Consider the following 13,719-nt stretch of genomic DNA (forward strand, 5'->3'; position numbering starts at 1 on the left):
TATTGTTTTTTCTCCCAGTTGTTGCATTAACAATGATTAAATGTTGGCATATTATTAAAATAAAATAAAAATAATCCTCTATACAAATTATTTGATAATAAGAAAGAATTGAACAACAATCATGATGAAATCACACAGTTATATACAATTAAAGAAAAGCTGGTTGTTTCACGTCAACAATAAGACAAAACAAGAAGAATTAAAAAAAAGCTTTAAATGATTTCCTTTAGTTCTTTTTTCCTTCTAAGGATCCCAGACCAGAAAGTTATCTGTAACTTGCACATGACTTTACAAAACTCTGACTTGTTGCTCCTTATTGGGGAAGTCGCAGATGCTATATACATTACATTGTCTATATTTTAGTATAATTTACACTTCTGTGCTGTCTTACAAAGACATGCTGTATTTGATGAGCTCAGTACCCCTCTTGTGTGTAATCAGCTGCTGTTTGGTGGGAAACTAGCTGGCTCTGCTCAAAGCAGGAAACAAAGAAAGAAAATGATTTTTCCTTTTGATTTTGACATTAATGACAAACGACTGCACCAAGTCCATTAGGTGTTTCTTAAGTGAAGCTTCAGAAAAATGCACAACAGGTACGTGTCAATCTGAATCTCAGCTGTGTGTCATTGGTGACTTAACAGTGAAAGTCAGCACAGTATGTGAATCATGTGGAAGTCAGTATAAGAGCAAGCTTAGGGGACGTGTACCGCATGACTAGATGTAAAGTCCTTAAAACTTTGCCAAGCAGGAAAGCTAAGTCAAGGCTGTACACTGATCTTGTTTAGTTTGGAGATTACAAATTTACTAACAGAATAGGAAGAATATGAACCCCCTTTTCCCCTTTTCATTGCTTTAATTTTCCTTTGTTGATTATTTTCTTTAATTTTCCAGCTTCTTATGCCACGCTGGCTTTTTTGTTTGGTTGTTCTGCTGCTATGTAAACAATAAGAAAAAAAAAAGTCCTCACAGTTCATTGTGACTGACACTAACAGCTCGTGGTAATTTGTGTCATTTCATGGTGACTGATGAGGTCGGCTCCAGAGGACACAGAGAGCAGTCACACAGTCAGAGGGATGACAAAGACGATGGAGATTTTTCTCTCCCCAACTCGGTCACTCCATCTGTCTCAGCCCAGAGCAGTCTCTTGCAAGCAATTGTTGAATTAACCTAGATCTCTGAGGCTTTTCAGTTTTTCTGTAGCTCAGTGTTTTGCATGGTTTAGACTTTAGCATGGTTGAGGTGCTACAACATTAGCATCCAGTAGAAAACAGACCAGTTTTTGTGTTACAAGCACCTCATAACAGTAAAATCTGTCCTCCTGTTGAACCTTTCTGCACTATCTTTGTCTAGCACACCTCTAGAGTTGTTTTACCAAGAAGAACTGACCTAAAGCTAGAAAATGCATGGGCCTCAAGTACTACAGTACTCAGAAATATGCAAATATAAAGGTAAGCATAAGTGAAATAATCAATACAAAAGGGAAGTGAACCAAATAATTGGGATTTCAGCTTGTAAAGAGATCAGGAATTTTATTTTTGTTTCCAGTGGTTTTATGTTTCGGATGCTTCATCTTAAGGCCCTTGCACTTTGGATTCAATAATCTGTTTTGGTGGTTAAGTGAACTTTTGCAGCCGATAAACCATAGGGTTTCTTGCCAGTTTGTTGCTGCTCCACCAACCACAGAATACAGATGAAAACACACCCAAGGAATGAAAGCAGTCTGAATGTGAGTTTCAGTCTCATGTTTTTTCTTTTCTTTTCTTATATCAGCTTTACTCATAGAGCTGAGAGACTATAATAACATTTCGTGTGATGCTGTGGGTGCGTTTGTTCTGTCGTCATATCTTCAATAATGCTGCTAAACTGAAACATAAAAAAATTGGGAGCCTGGTAAGTTATGACTTGCGCAATTTTGGTGACAGATGTTCAGTTGCTTACTCAGACTGTGTTGTGAGAATAAAACTTCCAGATTCTTCATTTCACCTCAGAGATAGTTTTTTTAGTGTCTTTTACTGATGCACATATGTTTTTGATCATTAGATGTAATAAAGTGTGTTTAAATAGCTTAAAAAAAGAAAAAATAGAAAACTTCAGTGTCTAAAATATGAAAGTTGAATGTATTCACCTGACAAAAATTGCCCTTTTTTCCTGAATTAACAAGATATATTTATATCCTAAAAGAACATCTGCTAAATTAAACGCCTCATTTTATGATTATTAATGCACTCCCTATTTAGCTTAATACACTTTATTTTTGTTTTCCGTTTGTTTTAGTCACCACCTAGCTAGTAGTTTAGATCCATTGCCTTATATCTTAGAGCCGTAAGAGTTCCAGTGATCCTGGAGAAATCCTGCAGTATCTGTCAGGATCAAATGTATCACTACAGTCTGTCAAGTGAAAGCACTAAACTCCCTGAGCAAAAAGAGCACTCACTGTCAAAAATAAAAATAAACTTCTGTTCAGATTTCAGTAGATGACCGAAATGTACTTCAGCTGCTTGTGTAGGATTCACACTCACGTGTCGCTCGTGTCATAAACCACCAAAGTTTAAGAAACCGAAGCAGCCATCTGATCATGAAACCTCCATTTATACGAACCTCTGACCCCGACTTACTCCTTGGAGGAAATCCATGTCCAGCGATGTTAACTGCTTTACAGAATGATAATGAGGTGTTAGCTGCCCAAGCCAGAGCCTGGGACGATGCATGCTTGAAGTGCTGAGGATACTGGAGTTAAAAATAGAAGTCTAAAGCTTGAGGTACATTTGTTTCCGACCCTGCTTGGGATTAGCGGCCTAAACACGCCATTCCATTATGAACACACACACACACCTTTAAAAAAATGTTTTTTTCAAATATGCTGACACTGATAGCGTTGCTTCCAAGTCCAGACAACGAGCGTTACATTTGGAGTGACAAGCTTGTTTGATTTTGTGTGTGCAGCTGTTAGTATTGCACAGACATTTGCAGTGAGGATGACTGAGTAGAAAGATGTCAGGCTAAACCAAGTACAAGGTGCAAATGCTCTTTGTGGTATGTCTTATCTCATGGGAGATGTCACACATTAAACCTTGAATATCCAGCCTACATATTACAAGCTCACTATAAACTATGAAAGTCTGTCAAATGAAAATATCTACTTAAAGCCGGTTCTGTTATTCTAATTCACAATGGTGCCCTGACAAAGAAGCCCAGGAGGAGGGGGAGAGATTCAGGATTAAGTAAAATGTCCTGTTTGTAATATGCATTGCTGAATGAGCGGAGGGGATTTTGAGGGAGAGAGTGAGGAAAAAGAGAGAGAGGGAGACGGAGAGATGAGGACAAGGGCGACAAGGCCTTGGTTGCGACCAGTTGATTCAACGACTTCTATCCTCTGGCTAGGACATGCTCACTCTGTTCAAGCCTAATGCCACAGACATGCTGACACACACACATGTACACACACATGTTTTTTTTTTTATCCCTCATCGCTCCTCTGTGCCACTTCCCCCCATTCTGCCTATCTCCCTTTCAGTGTCCCTTTTTCTTCTGTCTCCCAGTAGAGTGGGTGCATTAATGGAGCTGGAAGGAGCAGCAGAGGGAGCGAGACAGAGAGCAAGGGGTAGATCATGAGGACAACAATGATAGCTCAAATGTACGACAACAAAAACAAAATAACATCACAACACTTGATCTGCTGGAGCTGAAGCTCAGGGCACGCTCCACTCCGAACAAGCCGTTCTGTTGCAGGCTAAGATACAGCCAATGTTCTCTTAGATTCCTGTGGTTATGCATTGGCACTCTTTGCTTCTGAGCAGTGTATCCGCTTGCACGACGCCCTGCTTTTAGTACAGCTTGTGCTAAATGTTTTTCACTTAACTTGACATAAAATGAATAACTATTCCGCTGAAGTCACGTGTGAGGATTTGTTGCTTCTCTTTGCTTTCTAAATGTTTGAATTCAGTGTGCCGGAGTTCTGATTAAAAAAACCCCAACTATATTCATGTCCACTTTTTTAGGTACACCTGTTTAACTCCTCATCAATGCAACTATTTAATTAGCCAATCAAATGGCAACAACTCAATGCATTTAGTTATGTTTACAGGGAAATGTACAAAAAAGACAAAATATCCACTGAGCACCAGTTCTCTGGGTGAACAGGACTAGACTGGGACAAAAAAAAATCGTCCCACCATGATTACTCAAACTAGCAGCTGGATAGCGGGATAGCGCTACTCACCTTTGAAACTTCACGTCTATGATTTGACTCTTGATTATATATAAAGCGTACGCATACTCTGTATTTATCTCCTTTTGTTGGATTATAGATATTGAAACAGGGTTTAATCAGGTTGATACAGTTGTTGTTGGATCATTGCTTAGTTGCACCTCAGCGTGTGACAATAATTAAAAGCTACACTTTAGCTATTAACAGTGGCTCATAGTTAAAGCAGTCATTTGTGTTACCTGATTTGTTGAACCTCTCCCTTCCTAATTATGTTCCTCCATCATTTTCTTACCACGTTAATTTAATCTTCCTCACTGCTCCACAGCTGGTGCTAGCAGAAGCAGCAGCCTCTTGTGAGTGTGAGGAGTTGTGGCTGGTACTACTGTTCACAGTGCAGCAGTACTGGCAGCTAACATGTCGGTTAATTTGACACATTTTGCTGCGTCTATTGTTTCCTCTCAGCTCTTCGGCTCCATTTTTTGCCACTTCTTCCACACTAAACTTTTTCTACAAGCTGCCTGAGCAAACAGAGGTGTAGCCTGTCGCATTAAGAGATCTGATTGGGCAATCCAGTGTCAGTAATGAGAATGAACAAATGGGCTGCTGCCAGTGCACAGCGGCTATTGCCTCGTTGATGCTTCGAGCTGATAGGAAGGAAACAGTATCTCGAATAACCACTCGTTACAGAAGAGCATCTCTAAATCCACAAAATGCAAACCTTGAAGCAGAGGGGGGCAACAGCAGTGTCAGCTAAGAACAGGAAGCTGAGGCGATATTCCACCTGGGCTCATCAAAATTGGACAGTTGTAAAAATATTGCCAGGTCTGATGAGTGGTGGTGGTGCAGCTGACATCTGTGTTATACTGTTGTATCCATTGGACCAAAATCTGTGAGAATGTCTTAATTGAGCTGCTCCATGAAAAATGAAAATGATTCTGAAGACTAAAGGAGGTCTAACCTGGTGCTATCAAGGTGTAACTAATGAAGTGGCCGCAAGTGTATAGCAAAGCAAACAACATTCGGATTTCACTGAGTGAGTGAGTCCTTTGTCTGTGCTGCACACTAATTGTAACCCAGGTTGTGGCCTTCTGATAAAGTGAGCCAAGTGCTGAAAAAGGAATGCGCTGCCTCACACTCTGGGTGAGACAGCGAGAGAGAGATCTCACTGTCCCCGTCTCTCTCTGTCACTCTTTGTCTCCGCTTTGACAAGCAGGTCAGACATACACGTGAGAGATATTCTTGCTACCGTTTCCCGACAGCTGCTGCCAATATGGTATGTCACCTAGTAGCATTGCCTTTTCCACTTAAACACATTTTTCTTTCCTCCTCATGTCTTCACCTTTCTCTGTTCTCTGTCTTGTTAGTTTCAACTCCCCTCGGAAAAATGTCTCGGTACTATATGAGTCTGAAGATCCACATGAGTGTCTCAGTGTAAACTGTGGTTTAAGCTGTGTGTTGTGATTTACCTTTGAATGCAATGACATGTTTTTAAATATCCATTAATTGCAATGTTGTATTTATCTCCCTGATCTCAAAGAGCAATCATTGTTGTCACCTTCCGTTGTTGCACTAATTGATATTTTTCTTATCTTCCTATATTTCTCACTTCACATTGTCACGTCTTATCTCGTAGTTTGTCCTTAGGATGATCTTGTCATATGTGGAGTGAGGCAGTGGTGATTCAGCAGCCACAAGCAAAGCGTTGTGTACATCTGACTGACGTTATATAAGAGAGTAGTGAAAACTGCATTAATAAATAATTTGCATACTTTAAATCTATAAATCTAAGAAACACTGCTGCATGAAGATATAATACAAAATTATGTGTGAGCTTGACAGGTGTGTTCACCTGTCACAGAATGAAGAGTTATTATGAAGCTTTACAGAGAATGGTAGGAATGATTTTTCTGAAGCGCTCTTTATGTCAGCGAGGCCGAATCAGTCTGAGAGAGAAGGAGCTCTGCTGCCTCTGAAGTGTAGCGTGGAGTGGATGTGATGGGTTGTCCATGATGGAATCGATAAATATGAATGTATTTTCAGTCTGCATAGTCAGAAAACCATTGTGGTTCCTCAAAAGATAAGCTGAAAGCCCCACCAGTGTCTTATTATTGATCTTAACTGCTTTTGTTACTGTATCAGTATTAATTATATGATATCAAGTGTAAAGTTTTCAAGAGTTATTAGGTGATTTTGCTCTTCTTAAAATAAAAGTACTATCAGCTTTTAGTCTCCCAGTGAGTACTTACAGAAGTGTATTTTGCACACAGACACACACACACACACACACACACACACACACACACACACACACACACACACACACACACACACACACGTCCCGTGTCTTTTGGTTTCGACTGACAGCGGCTGGGTGGCATCAAGGATCAAGTTCCTCTTTGGTATTATAAGCCAATTATGACTGTGATATTGAGCCCTCTCTTGCTCACTCTCTCTTTCTGTCTGTGTGTGTTAGTGAGTGTGTGTCACAAATACCACAGAGGAAAAGTAGGAAACAGCAACTCGCTCTTGCTTTCTCACCGCTCCTCGTGTTTGGCCATGTTTCCTCTCGCAGACTAACCTGGAACATAACGGCCAGCACTTGAGGTGCTGCAAGAGGCAGAGAACAAACACAGAGACGGAAAAACAGATGCAGAAAACACCGTTTGCGCTGAGAGAGAGAGAGAGAGGGAGAGAGGGAGCGATAACAGGACAAATCACAGGCTGCGTGTGGACCAGCTGAATACTTGACCAATGCTCATCCAGCTTGCTTGAGGTTGTCCTGAGCCACTCAGCTGTGAACGAGTGTCTGTGCAGAATGGATTTTATTTTGGTTCAGCAGACAGCGTGCGGGAGCAGCAGCTTTGTAGACGATTCCCGCTCCTTTTGGATTATCTCAGAAATTGCCAATGTTGTGACAACCAGAAAAGGCAGAACCCAGAAAGGAAGATGGTAATGTGAGAGTCTGCTGTGTGTGCTGTTTCTAATCCAGAGTGAACATGTTTGTCTTTTTTTTATCATGAAGAATTAATCTTAAATGTTTTATGTACTCTACCTAAGCGCTGATGAAGATGAGTTGTTTCCAGGGTCTAATACATGAAGATTTGCTGCGTTTCTCAAATTTTCACTTGTAAATCTTTGGATTATAAATTGGTTATCAAAAGATTTAATCAGCTAAATGACTGCTGGTAGCAACTCTAGTATATTTTCCTTTTTAACAGAGTTGAAATGAAACACATGCGGGTTTCTCTCCTCACATATAGATAGACATGTAGATAGGTAGAACAATGTCTCGTTTTTAAGTAGTATCACCAAGTTACATATTTATTATGTCCTGACAAGTAGCCCTTTATGCTGTAACATGCATGTGCTCTGAGTGTGTCTAACGTATAGCAGAGCTCCCATAGCATGCACTGGCTGCCGCTCTGCCTCCGTGTTTCGACTCAAGGTGAAGGTCTCAGGTTACCGAGCATTAAGGCAGATTTCACAAACCAGCCACTGTATCTGCCTCCTTCCACTCACTGGTATGTGAGATGTGAGTCATGCGAGCACCGAGAGAGCAGACAGCAGATCTTTTGAACCTCAGAGGTGCAATGGGATAATGTAAGAGTCTCAGCTTGCATGTCTTGTAAGCAGAAGTAAATGAATGAGCGTTGTCACGTCTACCTGGGCTGGAGAGAGGGTGTGTCCAGTTTCTAAAGTGGATTTAGTTTGGCACAGACCAACAGCACGGATGTTATGCAGAGAGCTGAATTTTAAAATGCCCGCCCAGCTCTCCTGTAGGTTTTATTTGGCAGGCCTCTGCATATATGTGTGTGTGTACTACTGTGATTTTCCCGCCCTCTTTCCCGCATTTTTGCCATGTCGTTGAAGCCAGAGTCCATTAACCCGACTATTCCTGTTTAAGGAGTGACCTCAATGTTTGGGTATTTGTTCCTGTGTTGACCAGGTTACACAGAGCATCTTTTTTCTCTCAGCTGAAAGACGTCTTGTCCTGTCCTGGTGACTCAATGGAAAATACGTAACAGTCAGTTCAACAACTCTGTTTGCAAAACTACAAATCAGCACCACACCTTTACCTGGGTAGCCCACTTGTATGTGCTGCTTTGGCTATAAACACAAAAACATTACTGATGATACTAAAAGACCACTAACTGACAGAAACTCTGAGCGTGTTGCCCCAAATTTGTCTGAACATCGGCAGAGCTGCACACACACACACACACACACACACACACACACACACACACACACACACACACACACACACACGTCAGTAAGTCTTCAGATGTTTGTTTTGCATATGTGAAAGAAATCTTTGGGTTTAATTTGGCATTGTGTGTTTTAATGTTCGGTGTGGTTCATCCATGTTTTCACCTGTTTTAGAATAGAATAGAATAGAATTCAACTTTATTGTCATTGCACATGTCACAGGTACAGGGCAAAGAAATGCAGTTTGCATCCATCCAGAAGTGCTTTAGCCATGATATAGATATATTACAATTTATATTAGCAATAATATAGATATGTAAGTATATTACAGAAATGGGTCTATTACGGTATGTAATATGTACACAGTATGAAGGTATGTTATGAATATGCTATAACTATAAGTATGTACAGGCTATATAAATATGAAAAAAAAACTATACAGAATATGAAATAAAGAACTACACAGAAATATGAGATATACAGCTATACAGAAATGGGAACTATGCAAGTTGTAAACACTTGTAGAATTAAAAATTATCGTATGATTATTTACACAGAACTATACAGTAGTGCAGTTAAGAGGCTTTATAAAGTGCTAGTGGTTGTGAGTGGTGGTTCAGTCCATGTTATTGTGTGTTTGAGCGTACAGTTGTCCCTTGTGTGTGTGTGTGTAGGTGGTTGTGGGTGTGTGTATGTCCAGTCCATGTGTTAACGTGGGTCAGATGTCAGGAGGCAAAGTTCAGGAGTCTGACAGCTGTGGGGAAGAAGCTGTTCCGGTACCTGGTGGTCTTAATCGGGAGGCTTCTGTAGCGCCTCCCAGAGGGCAGGAGGGTGAGGAGTCCATGTGCTGGGTGACTGGGGTCTTTGATGATTTTCCCAGCCCTTTTCAGACACCGCTTCCTTTAGATGTCCTTTATGGCAGGAAGTGGTGCTCCGGCGATGCGCTGGGCAGTTTTCACAACCCTCTGCAACGCCTTCCGGTCTGAGGCAGAGCAGTTCCTGTACCAGACTGTTATACAGTTGGTCAGGATGCTCTCGATGGTGCAGTGATAGAAGTTCACCAGGATGTCTGAGGACAGGTGGTTCTTTCTCTGTGTGGTCATTTCTGGATGTTTGTTATAAAATCTGCTGGTGTGAGTTACATTAAGCGCAGCTGTGAGCTAATTACAGATGAGACGAGTGTGTCAGTGAATGCTAAGCCACACTTTCATATAATAACACACCTCATGTGCACACAGCACGGACACGTCAACTCACTTGCGATGAGTTTAAGGACATGCTTAAAGTCTCAGCTCATTCATAAACCCCTGACGTGTTTTTAATGACTTAAACACAGGTCTCGCTGCCTCCTGACTGCTACTTTTACAGCCACCTTCATGCCATCCTGCTTATCAAGGCTGTCATGATTGGTGTTTGCCCTCCACAAGGTCCGATTTGCTGATCCTGGTGAAGCTAGTAAATATGATGTCTGGCCATCTCGATGCCGTAGTGGTCGTGTATTGTGATTCCTTTAAGGCTGAGTTTTTATCATTAATCTCATTGTGCTTCTGCTCAGATGTCACTGTGTGTTGAGGTAGAGAGGAACAATATGTCACACTAGGTAAAAGAACCTGTATATATATATATATATATATAAAGCTAGCATATATATATATATATATATATATATATATATATATATATATATATATATATATATATATATATATTCAATTCAATTCAATTCAATTCAATTTTATTTATATAGCGCCAAATCACAACAAATGTCGCCTCAAGGCGCTTCATAGATACAGAGAAAAGCCCAACAATCATATGACCCCCTATGAGCAAGCACTTTGGCGACAGTGGGAAGGAAAAACTCCCTTTTAACAGGAAGAAACCTCCGGCAGAACCAGGCTCAGGGAGGGGCGGCCATCTGCTGCGACCGGTTGGGGTGAGAGAAGGAAGAAAGAATATTCCTGTATTCCTATATACCTGTATATATATATATATATATATATATATATACAGGTTCTTTTACCTAGTGTGACATATTGTTCCTCTCTACCTCTCTAAGGTTAGCTTTTCTTTTCCTTGTACCTTTTAGTGTCATGGTGCAGCTTTTACACTAAAAGGTTCAACAGTTTACCTTTTATGTACGTCCATTTACTCCTAAAAGTCAGGCTGCTCTGACAAAGGATGGAATTTGGTACATTTTCTCTGAGTAAACTCTTTTTCTGCTTCAGATTCCCAAGCTGTAAATAGCATCAGATAATAAATTATTAATGCAAACAAATGTTCTAAAAAAAAAACAAGAGATGCTTTTGTGCAGCAGGAATAACGTCCTGTTTTGTATGAGACAACAGCAGTCCAGAGCAGCTACAGTCTAACCATGAGCATCCAATTATTTAAAAAGCAAAGACATGCTCTTCAGACTTTTGGCAGATTTACGTGCATCGGTAATTTCAAATTTAGACGATGTCAACAGTCAATTTCAGTTTCACAGATTTGCAAGATTTTCAGTTGCAGGTCATTGCTGAAAGATAAAAGTTAATTTATCATAATTTAAAAAACAAAGAAAGAAAATAGTTCTATTTAAAGGGAACTGCTTTCACAGGGACACTTACATTCATGACCTCACATTTTGTCCCATGGCTGGTTTGAGCCTCTGCTGTGTGCCATTGATTGTTGTGGTGGTGTGTCACGGCACAGCTTCTGCGTCAGCGCTAATCTATTTACAGCACAATTGAATTGTCCTTAAAATGACTAAATATGTCAGGTTGCCTTTCTTTAAAAGCATCTGTTGGTCAGCCTGAGTGTTTTTGTCATCATTCAGTGGTTTGTTATTTTCAGTGAATGGGTCAACAGAGCTGCGGACTGAAGACGTTTTTATCATAGCGTGACGTGAGCAAGGGAGCCCTTCCTGCTGTAAAGAAGCACACAGAAAGCACACAACTACATACAATGAGAAAGAAATCCAAGAAAATTCCCCTCCTGATGGATGGTCAGCTGACAACCAGATAGACAGGATTCAGCTGCCTGGAGAGTTGGAAATTTCTAAAATTACGAATGGTGTTGTGAAAAGCTTTTCTTTGTGAACCATTGGTAAATGTTTATTGTTAAATACACCCATCCATCTTCTTCTGCTTATCCGGGGCCGCGTTGCGTGGTCAGCAGCCTAAGCAGAGAAGCCCAGACCTCCCTCTCCCCAGCCACCTCCTCCAGTTTTGTCTGGGGTTCCCAGGCCAACCGAGAGATAAAATCTCTGGGTCTGCCCCGGGGCCTCCTCCCAGTGGGACATGCCCGGAAAACCTCACCCAAGAGGAGCCCAGGAGGCATCCTCGTCAGATGCCCGAACCATCTCAACTGACTCCTTTCGATTTGGAGTAGTGGCCTCTGAGCCTCTCCCGGATGGCCGACCTCCTCACCCTATCTCTAGGGGAGAGGCCGGCCACCCTTCAGAGAAAGCTCATTTCCAGGGCTTGTATCTGCAATCTTGTTCTTTCATTTAATTTCGGCATCAATCCATCTGTCGATCTCCCATTCTCCTCTCCCCTCAACCATGAACAAGACCCCGAAATACTTAAACTCCTCAACTTGGGCCAATAACTCGTCCCTAACCTGGAGTGGAGAGTCCACCCTTTTCCGTCTGTCAAGTACACGCTTAAATGTTGTCAATTCTCCACAGCAAGTCACAGACTATGTACAGGAGAATATGACTGTGGTGTCAATAAGAATTTACTGACCTCAGTTTCTCACTGATTCAGCATTAGTGTCACTTAAGATTGTTCCAGCTGGTTAAAGATCCCATTACTGAGCTTTCCTGCTTTCTCAGCTTTGTCCTCTGCTGAGGCATAACAGGAGGACACTTTCAGCTAGCCCAAATGTTTTCTCCACAGAGTGGACTCAGTGCATATCAATGCTTTGTACTGCAGAAGATGCAACAGAAGGTAAACATTGCATATTAAAGCATAATAATAATAATGAAGTTGTGCAGTAATTAATTTTTCCCTGTAGGCATAATTAACTGAGCTGCCCAATTTTGATTTAATTTTCACTTTCAAACACAGTTTAAGGTGTGACAGAAATGCTGCGTAAATGTTTTCTTGGCATATCACATGAATGTGGCACACTGTATCCATCTGCAATACTGTGACCAGTTAACCCTTTAAAGCCTGAACCATGGAATAATTGGCATAACATTTTAAGAAAATGGAGTATTTGGTGAATCATCTGACAAAATAAAAAAAACAATTAAAATCTAAATTTGCATATAGGAGTTTTCTTTTATATCATGTTTGTTAGATCAGGCCTTTTTGTCAGTTTATAAGTTAAAAATGTATCGTGCAATTTATTTAGATTTTTCAGGGGGGAAAAAATCCCCTGTGATGATATAGAAGTCTCAAAAACTCATGTATCAAATATGATACACTTACACTTAGCCATAACTGACTCGTTCTGACCGTTGCTTAGGCAGCTGGAAAATTATATGTTTAGTTATCTGTTGTAGTGGTGACGCCTCTTTAAAAAACACAGTTTCACAGCATCTCCAGGAGCTCTAATAATGAATTGGAATGAAAGATCCCCTTCTTGTTGGGAATAGACAGGAATCCACATTTCTCCCACAGCACTTCTTATAACTGGCAGCACTAAAACCATTTTAAATAGTTCGTGCAATCCAGAAGAGAATCTGTGTATATCAGCTTCGATGAATAACCGCAGACATAAACACAGGAAATTGATTCTTTTAATGCTTATTTAGAGGTCGTGTCAGTGTCTGCAGAGACTTTGAGGTTTTGCTATCAGAGACGCCGGACTTGTTGGGATTCACATAGTTCTCAGGCTCTTTGCTTATAATGTATTACAAAAAAAAATGAATATTTGAGTGGATAATGATAATAGTGTTAATGGTTGACTGTGTTAATAACAAGAAAAGATTAAAATACAATTTCCAAGGATGCCAGCGTTCACAAATACAACATTTTCTTGTTGATTTTCAATTTCTGTATTCCTTAAAGTCATTGCGCTGAATCTAAGAATAAATATCTGCATGTTTTCATTCATTCCAAGAAATTGTTTGTTTATGTCAGTCAGGAGGAATAATGGATATTAATGATCCAATCTGGACACGCTTTTTTTTTAAACTGGATTTTGATACAATGGCACAGTTGGGATCATGCTGGTGTCCTAGTTTAGGGATCAAAGAGGGACAGCATGTAATCGCATTGTCCTTGGTTCAAATCCAACCCTAGACCTTTGGTGCATTTTATTCCCTTGTTCTTCATTTCTTGTCCCTTGCCACCAGAGACTACTGATGAAAAGGG

At 40.6% G+C, this 13,719-nt stretch overlaps 1 protein-coding gene across 5 annotated transcripts in view; it reads left to right on the forward strand.

Annotated features, from left to right (window-relative positions):
- The first annotated feature begins 4,837 nt into the window (after positions 1-4,837).
- Positions 4,838-13,719, forward strand: part of LOC146495183 (pleckstrin homology domain-containing family G member 4B-like) — a 45,981-nt gene continuing 37,099 nt past the window's right edge. For 3 of the 5 annotated variants that reach the window (XM_085145638.1, XM_085145640.1, XM_085145642.1), the window contains exon 1: positions 5,952-7,156. In XM_085145638.1, the coding sequence (XP_085001764.1) occupies positions 7,154-7,156 (3 nt within the window). In that variant the 5' untranslated portion in view covers positions 5,952-7,153. Of the gene's footprint in view, positions 5,481-5,950; positions 7,157-13,719 lie in introns of those variants that run through there. The other 2 variants (XM_085145639.1, XM_085145641.1) reach the window with 2 other exon arrangements.

The sequence above is a fragment of the Neolamprologus multifasciatus genome, chromosome 20 (assembly GCF_963576455.1).
Source record: "Neolamprologus multifasciatus chromosome 20, fNeoMul1.2, whole genome shotgun sequence".
NCBI classification, from domain to species: Eukaryota; Metazoa; Chordata; class Actinopteri; order Cichliformes; family Cichlidae; genus Neolamprologus; species Neolamprologus multifasciatus.